General features: G+C 46.2%; 1 protein-coding gene across 7 annotated transcripts in view; it reads right to left on the bottom strand.

Moving 5' to 3' along the window:
• Positions 1-3,192: 3,192 nt before the first annotated feature.
• CNOT3 (CCR4-NOT transcription complex subunit 3) overlaps positions 3,193-14,388 on the bottom strand; it is a 1,079,590-nt gene continuing 1,068,394 nt past the window's right edge. For all 7 annotated transcript variants that reach the window (XM_085616418.1, XM_085616421.1, XM_085616419.1 and 4 more), the window contains one exon: positions 3,193-3,720. In XM_085616418.1, coding sequence (XP_085472544.1) covers positions 3,622-3,720 — 99 coding nt within the window. In that variant the 3' untranslated portion in view covers positions 3,193-3,621. The remainder of the gene's footprint in view (positions 3,721-14,388) is intronic.

Raw genomic sequence — 14,388 nt, 5'->3', positions numbered from 1 at the left:
CTTTTAAGATTGAAAGGACTCCAGTTTACTGAACAGGGAGAAATGAGGTTCACAGTGAGGAATTTGCAGTTAGTGTATCCACCAGCAAGATTATCAAAAGTACCTTGTTCTGATGGATACTTCTAACTGAAGATTCCTCACCTTGTAAATAGAAATCATAGCAGTACCTACCCAGGTGGTAGGCTTGAACTAGCTCAGAACTTTTATTCATGTAGAACCAAGCATGAAAAATGCCCCTCTCGATGTACCAGATGTTGAGGGAGTAGTGCTTTTTAAATGTATATACTGGATGCTCACATAGCTGCCTGACAAATGTACAGGACAGACGCAGTGGTAGCAGCCTTAGCCCTCATGGAAAGAGCAATGAAGCAGTCTGGAGAAAGCTTCTTCACCTGTGCGTAGTGGATCCTTATATAGCGAACAACCCATCGTGAGATGGCTTATTTTTGCACTGCCTTTTCTCTTCTTTAACCTGGAGAACCCCACAAAAGCCCTGATGGTCTATGGCGCAATCAATATAAAAACTTAGTGCCTTTTAAGGGCCTAAACAATAGAGTTTTTCTACCTGCTTAGTGGGATGAGGTACGGCAAAGAATGCCAGAATGACGAGAGGCTATCTGGCATAAAATAGAGTGACCACTTTCGGCAGAGAGGAAGCTTGGGTTCTCAACACCAACTTATCTGGGAAGAATGTACTATAAGATGAGTTAACGGAAGAAACACACGCCTAGCTGATATTATTGTGATCAGAAAGACCACTTTCAACGTCAGAAGCCTTACTTAATGAACAACTGCAATGGCTCAAAAGGAGTGCACATCAAAAACGTGAGAACTAAGTTCAAATTCCATTGTAGCATCATAAAAGGGCTTCGGCAGGCACAAGTGTTGCAAACCTTTAAAAAAACATATAATCACAATAGATGATTTCAGTCAAGAAGGCTGATCCAGCAACCGCAGTAAAGCCAAAAGAGGCGAAAAGTAGCCTTTAGCAATGACCCAGGCAAGTACTTGATGGGACAGGGAGACAAAATATCTGAAGATTTGGCTTGCGGTGGTTTAGTTTAAAGGGTACCAAATTAGTCTCACATTTTTCAGTGACTGGCATACACTGACTTTGTAGAGGGATGCCTTGCCACCAAGATGAAATCAATGACCTCAGAAGGAAGGTCAAAAGAGGTCAACAGCGGATGCTCAATATCAAAGCATGGAGATGCGAAATGAGTAGCCCCGTATGGAGCACCCTGACCTGCAGCTACAACAGAAGATCACCCCCAAGGAGCAGCAGCTTGATTGGAGGACAGATGCACATGTTCAGGAGTTTAGGGTATCACACTCTCCTGTCCCAAGCTAGTTCCAATAGAAGGACTTGGCCCTCAGACCTCTGGGCAGAAGAGGCATCAGTTGGGCACTATACAGGAGTACTGAGCTCCACTCTAGGCAGAATGAGTCTTTGAGATAGAGCCTTCTTAGGAATTTTAACACACAAAAGTGCAGACATTGCCCATTCTCAGCAAGGGCAAAAAGATCAAGCCAGGGTTCTCCCTTTTGGAGCAGTCTGCAGTTGAGTTAGTCCTTCTTGGAGGTTTACCACCAGAAAATTTCAGAGGCGCAGAGCTTCCTTGCACATGACCCACATCTCCACCCTGCCCTTTTCAAAATACCACACCCATTCCCAAATTTGTCCTGTGGATTTCATGGAAGGATGCCTGAAGGCAATGTTTTTCAGGCAGCAGACCAAATGCAATCAATGGCTATTGCTCAATCTCTGTGTGTGTGGATTATGAAGAGGACCCTGCTCTCTTGCTCAGACGGAATCTCCTCTCAAAGTGGTGGCCTTATTGGATGACAGCTGGTCATGAGCAAAAGTTCCCGTATCACACTCTTGGCCCTCGGATGATCCGGATCATCTTCAGAGCTTGGGGATGGATAGGCATGGGTGGGAAGGCGGAGTTTTGTGTCCAGTCTATCTGAAATGCAGCTCCTAAGAGTGTCCTTGCAGAAACTCCAACGTACAAAATGTTCAACACTGGGAGGTCTCACTGGTGAAAGACTCCCTGTACCACCTCGGGTTACAGACGCCAATCGTGATATGCCAGAGGCCACCTGATCAGCTCTTCTGCTCTGACATTCAGTAACCCTGCCAGGTTGTCCATGATCAGGAAAATGCTCTGGCACTCTAACCTTCTCAAAAGGTGTAAAGCCTCACGACACAGGACTCAATTCCATCCTGCTTGAAACTATATGACATGGAGGTGGTACAGTCTGTAAAAACATGCACCAGCCTCCCCTTAATGGACTTCAAGAAGATCTTCAGAGCCAGACGAATTACCCGCTACTCCAGTACACCGATATGGAGGTGGCCTTCCTCACCTTTAGATGCCAGACTGGATCCAGAGATTTCAACGGCAGTGGCCAGCACACTGGATATTGGCTTCATACTCCACTTTTCAGAAAGGTGTAGAAGGGTCGTTTCCCCATTACCTAGAGTAAGTACTTACCTTTGCAAGGCACTGGTGCAGCAGTAAAACACTTGCCCCTTATGGTGAAACAGACACAGCCAAATGCAAACATTCTGTTAGTTAATGCTTCTCTGATCATGCAAATATGAGTGAAATATATTAAGCCCATCTTACAAAGCCCCATGAAAGAAAGACTGTTTCAGGTCCCTGTTATGCAACAGCCCCACACCCACATAACTGCATCACAAAAAGTAGAGCATGCATAACGACAAAGGAAAACTCTGACCAGGTTGGAGGTTTTTTTCTTGCATGAGAAGACATCATATAAAACTATTTATTCATAAATATTTTCCAAAATGAAAATAGGTTACGAAAAATATTTTAAACCAGCTTTCCATACCATGAATTCCATCGGTACAGACACGCGTTATTGAGGGAAAAGGGGAAGGGGAAAAAAAAACACTTTAAATCGTGATGCACCTGTTTATGAAACAAAAAAAATCCAGTATCTGCCAAAAAATGACAATCATTTATATATATATATGTATATTTACATATATATATTTATATATATATATATATTAAAAAATGAAGACTTTGAAAAAGGAAAGAAATGGCAGCAAATTAGAAAAGTCTCTACAGAGAGACAAGAACGCATCTCCCCCTGCCAAAAATATCAGAGGGTACCCTTAAATCTTTCCATGTCTTGCAAAGCCTTTGGGGAATATCTCGCTTTTTTTTTCCTTTAATTTTTGTAACCAAATACATCAATTTAAAAAAAGTGAAGATTTTTGAACTGTAGGTACCACATTTATTTCCCCGTCAAAACTTTTATTTTTGGATTCCTCTTCGACGGAAAGGGAGGAGCCGTGAGAAGTGCAGAGCCCATCCATCTTATAACGTCTTTTGAGCGTGGGCGCTTCCATGCGCAGTCTGCGCAGTTTATTTTATTGGTGCAGTTGTGGGTTTTAGCTTTTTCCTTTCCAAGTCTCTCCTCTGTTTATTTATGAATTTGTTTAAAACTGCATGCATTAAAGTGTTTGTATGTCCGAATCCCCCCCCCCCCAATTTGGGAAAGGGTATGAGACTGTGGCACCCCTCCCCTTTTGTCCTCGGCCTCTGGTTGCCCGTTTGAAACTCAAAGGATGTGTTGAAAGCGAGGTCACTGTAAGTCACGATCCTCCAAGTAGCGGTATTCAAAGGTGAATCCTTCCTTCTTCCTCTGGCCCCATTTCTCATAGTCAAAATAGATGTAAGTCCCCTATAAACAGAATAGGCAAAATAAGGCACAGTGTTAGAGACACAGGCAAACATTGTAAAACTGCACTTAAGTGCTACTCCAGCTACAAGAAAGGTCATGGACTGAAAAACTCACTCATGGACAAGCCAGACTTCAGAAGAGCATTTAATGCAGAAAGCAGTGAGACAAGGACTAGCTATAATATTGCTAAAAACACTAAACAAGAGGAATACAGGAGGAGAAGCAGAGACAACCCTAATCTGGAATATTTTGGTAAAGGCCAAGGTCTGTAACCAACATTAGAAGCCTGCACACGTCTCAATGTTGTAAGTTTGGAAGACAGACAATTCAACATATTGTTTCTCTTTTTAAGAGTATATATCTCATAGAAATTAAACTTACCAAACTAGCTACATAAAGAATGAAGCACAGTTTAGGAGAGAGCTGCCTTCTGAAAAAGGAAAGCATTGTTTTCTACCTTAACATGAAAGATGCAATTTGTAGTCAAGGGTGTTGAGTGAGGAGAACAGATTATTCAAAACATTAGAGGGAAAAAGGCTAAAATGTCTAAAAGGTTTAGAGTTTAGGGATTATTCCATTATGGCTTGAAAAACACAAACTGCCATAAGAGACTGCAGCTCCCGACGACCTGTTGAGAGAGAGGAATAGCTCTGAGGGATGAAGGAGGGGGTGGTGAGACATTAAATACATTTTGAAAGGGGTGGATATGCGGGTGAAAGAGTGGGGCGACAGAATGACTGAGCAGGGAGAGAAAAGGGAAGAAGCCTAGTTATTTTGGATTTCTGTCATCACTTCAACTGCTATCTCTGACCTGGTTATTCTAACTCCATTTTCAGAAAACTAAAGCCCCGTATTCATTTCAGTAAGTGTATTAGGGGAGTGAAGGGGTGAGGCTGGGGAGAGCATGTACTGAACCTATGTTTTATACACACTAGATACAAATATGTAAGCGCAAGATTAGTATTCTTTTTAATAAAATTAACATTAACATTCTTCTGGAAAATTATTTTGCATAGAATCTGTGTAATGCTGCAAATAACTTAAAAAGGACCTGTCAATTTTAACGTAAGAATAAGACTTCTAGATAATATGCAGAACTATTGATCTTTTTGATCTGCCAGCACGTGAATCAGAGCCAAAGCCGAGAATTTGAGAACGTATAGAAAGATTATGTAAGAATTTCTTGCTAAACCCCATCTGGAACACGACTGCCACTGGTTTTCTATCTAAGGGAAATACTCAGTAACACTTTTGGAAGAATTGTTGCTCAATGCACTTTACAAAGTTGCACTAAATGAACTATCAATAGCATAAATGAACCACTGGCTAGCCACACCGTAGTATTTTCCAAATTTTCAATAGTTCATAAGCATTTTGGAACCAAAATTCTTACTACAGATGGATCAAGATGGTGTTTCTTTTATCATTTGTTTTCAATTCAATTTTTAAAGATTTTTATTTTTTTAACATAAAGGCGACATAACCTCTTGAAAAGCTGTGCAAGTAAAATATGTATGCACTGTAGTGAATGCCAGGCTATGAGGGTCACAAATGTAGCACATGTAAAGGGAAGATAACAGATTTTAGTGACAGTATAAATAATTTGTTGGAGATGATGTACTCACGTTAGAAATTCTGGTGGGATCTCGGGTGATTTTATCCTGTGAAAAATGCTGACCCTCTGATGGGACCTGATAAACTAGATTTGAGAAAAAAAACTGTTTCCTCTCATAACTTTGGCGGGGGTAATTGAAGGTGCTCCAGAAGCTAAAATGTGAGCACATTTTCTACATGTTCCCGCCATCTTCATCAGCTATGCGAGAATAAAGTCTGATATTCTGACTAAAACGTGTACTTTCAACAGCAGCAGGTGCCCGTCAGTTGATTCCCCAGTGGTCAAACACTTCACCACAGTGTTCGGAGGAACTAATTGCTAACATTCTGCATTTAAGACATAAGTGTGGCACACCTGAACGACAGCTCTATGGAAACAATTGTAAAAGAGTAAGAAATCTCCAACATAGGATACTGCAGCAAATAAAACAAGCATTGGCATAGCCAATAGGTCTCGCCTTTGGTTGGGGGTATACGAGTGCCTCCTTCTCCTTGTTCGGTGTTGATAAGAAAAAATTGCTTCAGAAATTCAGATGATTTTTTTTGATTGTGCTCTTATTTTTGAGTTTTCATTATTTGTTCAATATGTTACTGGGTTCCTTTTGAGACTTTCTTTCAACAGCTGATAAGTGTTTCGCCCTTACATGGTCATCTGGACCCAAGCTTCCTCACGGCTTTTAAAATGGTTAGTATCAATTCTTAGATTTTCGTTTTTGTTTCAGGAAACAGTTCAAAACGTCAGAAATAAATATTTTGTTGCAGTCTGTATGGCAGCATCTTTCTTGGTATAATCCCATAGCAACCTATTGACTTTGCGGTCGCCTCATTTTTCTTTTTTTAGCATCTTATCAACCTGGGGCCCGAAAAGTGCACCCATTGAGGAGGAGTTTGAGGAGATGCTGTTGAACCTCCGGTTTAGATAAATAGCCAGGTGTGGTGTTTGCGAACGATTGTAGTAGCGATACCCCTAGCGGTTGTGTCTACCGCATCAAACATGCAGTGGATGCTTTGGTGGAAAGGAGTCTGACCTCATACACTATCTCTTCCCCACGCTTCCTGTACTGCACTAGGATGTGTACCTAAGGAGCTATTCCATCGTCTCACTCTGTGCCCTGAAATAGCATGACAGAAGTGACACTGAACTGGCTATTCATCAATGGGTTGCCAATCCCACAGCACCTCTTTTGCCTGCTGTGTCCATTTCCTTTCTGGCCTTGTCTGGAGAACAAGCTCTGCTTGGTGGCCTTGGCAGAGGTATGCTTGTGGGCACTCTGCGCCACCAGTGAGTCAGGTGGAACCTAGTTCTTAATCTTAATATATGTTGGATCGTTGTGGGACCACCTACGCCCAGGAAAGGCTTTGTTTCCGGGCTCAGGGAGCAAAGGCTACCGACCCAGGGGTCCAGAACCATATCTTGTGGTAGCGGGCTGGTGTGTACCAGTCAGGGAACCCACCAGAGGTTGGTCTTTTTTCAGGGGGCATCTCTAAGATGCCCTCTGAGTGCATTGTATAATAAATCCCACACTGGCATCAGTGTGGGTTTATTATGCTTTGAAGTTTGCTACCAAACTTCCCAGAATTCATTAAAGCAATGATGGTGCTGTGGAGTTAGTAATGAAAGTCCCAGACCATATAGTCTTTATGGCTTTACTGCACTTACAATGTCTAAGAATGGACTTGAACAATGTAGGGGTACAGTGCTCCTGCAACTGTACCCTCACCAATAGTATAGAGCACCCAGCTAGAGGGGTGTCTTGCCTATACCATAAGCAGTGGGTTGCAGGCATGGCACACAGGTGCGTGATCCATGTTGACTTCACTTTTCTGTGCACCATAAAACCCAGCCTGCAATGGCAGGGGGTGTGTGTTAAGGTACCGGACCTCTAAAGGTGGCACAGTATGTGCTGCAGCCGTTAGAGACCTTCCCTGGATACAGTGCCCTTGGGACCCATTGTACCTTTTACAAAGAACTAACATGTGGCCAGAGAGTTGCCAATTGGGGGTAAAAGGGTACCGTTTTGGGAAAGAACACAGGCCTTGGGAACCCGATTAGCAGGGACCCAGGGCACATCAAGTCAAAGTGCATCAGAAATCTAGCACAAAGTGTGTGGGGGTGGTGGTGCAAACTTCAACAGAAACCCAGCTCCCCACAGCGGTTAGACGCCCCTCCTATGGCCACGAATGGGGCAGAACGCGGACTCGGGTTGGCGAGGTGCCATGAAAAGGCCCAAGGACCTGGCCTTAACTTTGCTGTCCCTGAAGTGATGGAGGACAGAGTCTGCCTTCTCTCCAAACAGAGAGATCAAAGGGCATGTTCATGAGAGAGGTTTGGACCGAAAAGCCAGTGGTTCTCTGTGAGACATGACACATTAAGGCCTCCAATGATGAAATTGCTTTGCCCAGTGAGTCGGTCCTATCCAGCACAAACCGTATGGTGAACTTGGCTTCGTCCCTTCCATCAGCAATTCCTTGAGAGAATTTGGCTAGGGCCTCCTCCGAGATCATGGTCAGCCCTTGCGCAACTGAGTCCCAGATGACATGGGAGTACTGGCACAAGGAGCACACTGTTTACCGACCTCAGTTCCAGGCTGGTGGAAGAGAATATTATCTTCCCAAAAGGTATAAAGCCTTTTGTATTCCCTGTCCGGTGGAGTGGAAGGAAATGCGCTGCAGCTACCTATTGCGATGGAGGCCTAGACCCCCAAGCTCTCTGGGGTGGGGTGCTGGGTGAGGAGGCTTGGGTGCCCCTGGGGTAGGGCAATGGGCTTAATTGCATGGGAGAAACGCATCAGTGGGGGCGCCTTCTGGCTGAAGCACCTACGTCAAGACATTTGTCTTGACTACCACAGAGTAGCATAAGGTCTAAGACCTCGGCCAATCTCCGCATGACCATTGCAAATGATGCATCCTCCTCCGTAGCCGTGGTTTGGAGACACAAGGCCAGTGTCTGGGAAGGTTTCTAGTCAACTGGCATCCTGCAGATCCTTGTACCAGTTGTCCTCTGGATCTTCTAACTGGTATTCATAAGGTTGCGCAGACCCATTCCATTCATATCCCAACCCAGGCCTAGCATAGAAATATGGAACTGGATCTGTCAGGTGTGGGAGGGGGCGGGTCTGCTGCCACCCGCTCCTCGGAGTCTGGTATGATGATGGGGATGGCGCTGGGGGTGTCGGCAATGGAGTGGGCACCGGGGAAAGCTGACTTGGCTCAATTGGTGCCACTTCAGATCCATTCACTGATTCAAGGGGCTCAACTAGCACCAGGGACAAGCCTGATGGCGGAAGACAAGAAGGGGCCCCTCATGAGCCAGTAGGGGCCGCAGGTGCTCCAGCAGGGTAAGGCCTCCCAAAAAGAGGTGCATGGCCATTTAAAAAGGGGGCACTACGTCTCCCGGAAACTCTGGGAGGCGGACAGACAGCCCAGGCATAGTTCCACCACAGAGCTAGGCCTAGAGTGTTGATGCTCCCTCCTCAAGCCAGGGATTTCTTCCACTTCTTGCTCTTTTATGCCTATAAGCCTTAACCCGTCTACCTAGATCTGGTGACCTTCCTCTCGACTGTGATCATAAGCATTGAGGCGTTTGAGGGACTGTCCCCTCAAGGTCTTGAGGCGCATGGCGCAGCAATCGACACAGGTTTCTGCGTCGTGGTCAGAGTCCAAGCACCAGATGCACTCCAAATGGGGGGTAGCTCTTCACAAGAGCTGCACTCACTGACGTGAGCATGCTAGGGTACATCGCACGTCAGTTCCATCATGAAAGACGCCGACAACACCATGCAGAGCCGAGCTACACCATATACCGGCGCACAGGGTTAATGCTCCCCCAAAAAAAATTACAGATCCAGTCGGACGCCTGGGGATCATTCTAAAGTAAGGAATCTGTAGCTAGAAGTCTATCTGATATAACCTTATCCCTTCCTCGAACAGTGTTGTGTGGTCAGGGGTAAAAAGTCAGTTACATGGGACATCATGATTTTGAGGCAGAGGGCTCCCCCAGCCGAGGACTCCTCTGGCCTTACCACAGGTGTTACCCCTGTAGCCTCCTCTCGAATAGGTTTTTGAAGTTTGTCATTCCTGAAAGGACTCACAAGATTGGTAGCCAGGACACTGCAGTGTGGTCGCAGTTTTTGCCACAAAACCTACCATAGCCTTTGCTTTATCTTTATTACTCTATCTTTTTAAGCACAGAGTCGACCTAAGGCCTGAAAAGATGCCCACCATCCAAGGGGAAACTAAAACTGAGACGACTATGTCAACATAGAAGGACGTTGGTGTTGGCCTCCTTGAAGGCAGTCGCCCACATTAAGAACACATCTGATATTTGCATTGTATTTAACTGTACCCTTCTTGGACTAACTCCATGCTGCTCTTTCGATAGGCCCCCTGGTAGGTGTTTAACCAGCTGCTTCATTTTATCCCATTGACATACCTGGATAACAGTGCCTACAGAATTGTGAAGCACCGAGTGACTGCACCCACAGCTGATCTCTTGACTGTGGCATCAATTCACATGCATTCGTTGACAGGAGGATGGACCTCTATAGTGTGCTGAGCGAAAGCCCTGTTTGTGGCTGTAAAGACTGACAGGGAATTAGGTGGCACATGGTCCCCAGTGTGCAGGGAATCTTCTAGCACCACTGGTTTTCACTGGCTCTTTGAAGTTGTCTGGCAAGCAGGAAATGATCAGGGGTCATGTGGTGTATAAAGTATAACCAGGTAGGGCTATAAAGACGGGTCTTACTGGTGGTCTACACTATAGTCATGCCAAGGTTCGTTTCTATAATCTGTTGGGACAGGCTTTTGTAGGGGTCTGAAAGATCCATGGTTGGCTCAGAATCAAAATCTGTGTAAGCACATTGTGCCGGTGACTGATCTAGTGGAGGGCTACTGTCCCCAGGCAGGCGTTTCTTCAGGATAGGGTAGGATCTAAGATCCTCTGAAATGGTCTATTTAAATAAGAACCTTCTCTTCTTTGGGTGTGGTTGGGCAGATAGTTTCTGCTGTGGGAGATGTACTAGAACCCGTCAGTCATGTCACAGGATCAATGTATAAATTTCATTGCCTAATAGCAGGCTGCTCCTGCTGCTTTTCTGATGGTGTGCCCTCGTCCTGCGCCCAGGCTTGTTTCAAAGCAAACTTTGGAGTCGACTTTAGTTACGAGGCGGATATATCCTTGTAAGGAAATGCCTCCTTTTGTATGGTCGCCCACAAGGTTTTTGACTGATGCAGCTGATTTTTCGACTCGGAGTGCACTGAGGCCTGCTAATCAGAACTCCGTTCCAGTGTCCTGACCCTAAAGCGTATGTCATATTAGCTGTAGCTCAAAAGGAAATGGCCAACTTCCCTGTAACTCCCTAGTATACGGTGCCCTGGCACCAAGGGAACCTAACTTATTGTGCCACCCTGGAGGTCCCTCAAATAAAACGAGTCCCCCCAAGTCAGCCACTAGACAAATAGAGCAGTCATGCACTGCTAGCCTGACTTTGCCATTGAAAGCAATGGCAGAGCCACCACTTATCCTGTACATCTGTTTGTCGCGCTTCTGGCAGGTCTACTGAGTCCTAAGGCAGGGTGCGATATACAAGACAGGCAGGACATGTACTTTACATGTCCTGGCAGTAAACATGCAAAACTACAGTTTTACTGTGGAAAGACTTGTTCAACCACTTGGCGAGTACAGGATTACACACTGATCCCTCAGCTGTCCTAACTGCTGAACGGTGCGACCAAAGTGGGCACTCCAGAGTACCAAATAACGTGTGACATTAAGGTCGATTTTAAGATCAAAATGCATATAACTTGCTGCCACTTTGTTGCCTTTGAAACTCCCGTGCCTTACCGGGCACACATGGAGCCTGTTCCACGAGACCACTTTCTGCACAGCTGGGGAGACGTGCTAATGACTCACAGGAAGGAGAACAATGAGAGATTACTGACAAGGGAGGCATTACCTCCCTCCTGCAGGAAGCCACTTAGATGTTAGCCCCAAAAGGCAGGCTTCAAAGGAGAAGCTGTCTTTGAAGTGAGGATATGTTACACTATGGTGAAGGGTTGCCCAACTGTTTAAGCAGACCGGCTGGCGTGGTAAGCAGATGGCGAAAACCAGTAGCCAAACCTGTTTCCCTAGGGAAACGTGTAGCCCTGAGGTAGCCCCACCCAGGGGTGGGCTAGTGAAGTCTGAACACAGACAGGGGTCTCGCCATCTTAGGAGTGGGCAAAATGGTGCATCCTTGGATACCCAAATGCTACACTCCACCGGAAGTGGTCACTAGGTGGGAGGGAACCTGTAAGCCAACAGCTAACAACCGCATTGTGCCCTGAGGGCATCTTCTGCACATAAGAGGGCCACCCAGACCTCAGATATTGACTGACTTGAAAGAAAGACCAAAGGACTGTCCTGCTGCGTCAAGGGACCAGCAAAGAGAGGCTGCACCGTTATAGACTGCAACTGCAGGCTAGCAAATAGAGGAACTGTGCGCCTGCCATGTCCTGTTCAAGGAGAAGCGGTCTCTGGAGCTCAGTCAAGTCAAGAGGCTCTAAGCCCCAGCCCACTGTTCGCAGAACAGGGACAAAACAGCCGAAGAAGTCTGCTGGGGCGAGTGGTTGCCCAAAGTCTTCAAACTGTCATCACAGCCACCATGCAGCACCAAGAACAAAGACCCGATGTCATTAATTGCACCAAAGATGGTTGAGCCTAGGAGTGCTGTCGGAGAGTTGCTGGGACCATCAGAAGGTGAGTTATCTTACTCCAGGAGGAATTGGATTGTGACTGCGACACCAGGCGACTGGTAGTCCAGTGGCAACTGGACTTCTGCCAGTCTGGAGAGGATCTCTAGTGACGTCGACCCTGCAATCAGCCCTCTCCATCTCAAACCATCATTATAGACTGAGGAAACCCTGTAGGAAGACTGTCGAGCTTGTTGCTTCAACAGCATCTTTGAAGCATCTTCAGCATCCTTCTTCCGTTGCATCAGGACCACTCCATAGAAATCCCTTGCAACGCAGTTAAAGTGCCTGGAACTGCTTCTTCTGTAAGAGTAACTGTTCATGAGGATCTTGCTGGTCTCTCCGACTAGCTCCCTATTGGAGTTGGTCGCCCCCAAGTACTTCTAATCAACTGCATTGACACTTGGAAACTTTCTCAAAGAAAACTTGGGTGTCTAGATTGTTGACTTTGCCAAAGGTTATTCGCGGTTGAGTGAAAATGCATTGATTTGTTAATCTTTGTAAAATCTATATCTCCGGAACCCTCTTGTGGATCTTTTCCATTCTAGCATCTAAATCCTTATGAAGTATAGTATATTTTTATGAATTGATGTCTGGTTTCTTGAGTGTCGTGTCAATTTCTTCTTCAATTCTTTTGGTGCTGTTTAAATGCTTCACACTCGTTCCTCTGTTTAAGTCTTACTGCTCGGTGCCACAGCTGCCCAGGGTAGAGCTGAGAGTTTGACAGATGAAACCTAAGGGTCGTAAAGGGTTTGGTAAGTGTATTACATAGTGACGTTGCACAACCACACCATATAATACACTCAGTTCCTCACATTGCTCATCTAAGTGCCAGGTTGGTTCCTCAATGAATCGATGTTTCTCTGGAGCAAAGATAGACCTGGAGATGCACTTAACTGATGTGGGACTCCTCGGAGGTGCTGTGGACTCACCTCCAAATGGCCTCCTACCGTACCGGAGGGGTTTCCCTTTTCACCTACTGATTATATTCTCTGGATGTTTTTGAAGCATAGATGCCCACTGGTGTTCACTTCTGTAGCAGATGGCCTTTTGGTTTCTGAAGGCTAAACAGTTCTACTCGTCCACGTACCTTGGTAACCAATGTTTGCAGGACCTAAGTGGTATCACCACGAAAACTTGCAGTTGCATTCATAGCAGAACTGGAAAAGCGTGTTCTCCATAACCTGAAGCACAAGTTACTTACTTGTGTAACGATACATCTGTAAGAGACATTAGTTGGTGATAGATTCCTTACCTTAAAATATCCCCAAGCGTCAGACTGGATCCAGAAAGTTTGTCAGAAGTACCCCTGCGCGTCGTGCGGCTCCGCGTACGTCGGTGGCGTCGTAGCCGCCGAGATGATGTCGGAGCTACTGAGACGCGCCCACGCGCGCTGACGTCAGTTCTGTAATTAACATTTCCGCGCCCGGAGCGCAGAGCCATGGCAGAGACAGACTACTCGCTGTGAGAAAGTGCCATCTTTCTTGCATGGTATGCCCCCACTTTTTGCTGAATTGCTGATTTACTTGGATGGTGCCCTGGGCTCCTGCCAATCAGGTGCCCAGGGCCTGTGTTCCTTCCCTAAAACTGTGTTGAAGCCTAAACCCAATTGGCATCTCTGGCCACATGTCAGCCCCTGGTAAATGGTACCCTAGGTACCCAGGGCCTTGTGACCAGAGAAGGCCCCTAAGGTCTGCAGCACTTATTGTGCCACCCTTAGAGGCCCTGTACCATGACACACACACACACACTGCCTTTGCAGGCTGAGTGTCTTGGTGCAGAACTAAACAGAGTCGACATGGCACACATCCCTGAGTGCATTGCCCACAACACACACTGCCCTGGCATACCTCAGTCAACCCTCTAGCTGGGTGCCCTATGCCAGTGGTGTGGGTACAGGTGCATGAGCCCAGTGCCCAGGTCCATTCCTAGGCACTGTAAGTGCAGTGCTGCCATTAAGAGTATATGGTGCTGGGAGATCGTCAACACGAACTCCACAGCACCATGATGGTTACACTGAAGACTGAGAAGTTTGGTATCAAACTTCTCAGCACATTAAATCCGCACTGATGCCAGTGTGGGATTTAATGTAAGATGCACGACAGAGGGCATCTTAGAGATGCCCTCTGAACCTAACCTACAATCCACGTCCTGTCTGAGGGGCTGCCTAGGCTGCCACACAGCAGACATGTTGCTGGACCCCTCGGTAGAGAGCCATTCGCTCTCCTGGGCCTGCAACAATGCACATCCTGGGCTAGGTGCAAGGTCTCCTCCCCCAGGATGGACAGGGAAAGCTTCAAAGGCATGCCGCCTTGGTGAGCTTCT

The sequence above is a fragment of the Triturus cristatus genome, chromosome 7 (assembly GCF_964204655.1).
Source record: "Triturus cristatus chromosome 7, aTriCri1.1, whole genome shotgun sequence".
NCBI lineage: Eukaryota > Metazoa > Chordata > Amphibia > Caudata > Salamandridae > Triturus > Triturus cristatus.
The sequence above is the reverse complement of the archived record's forward strand: the minus strand, read 5'-3'. Positions and strand labels throughout refer to the sequence as shown.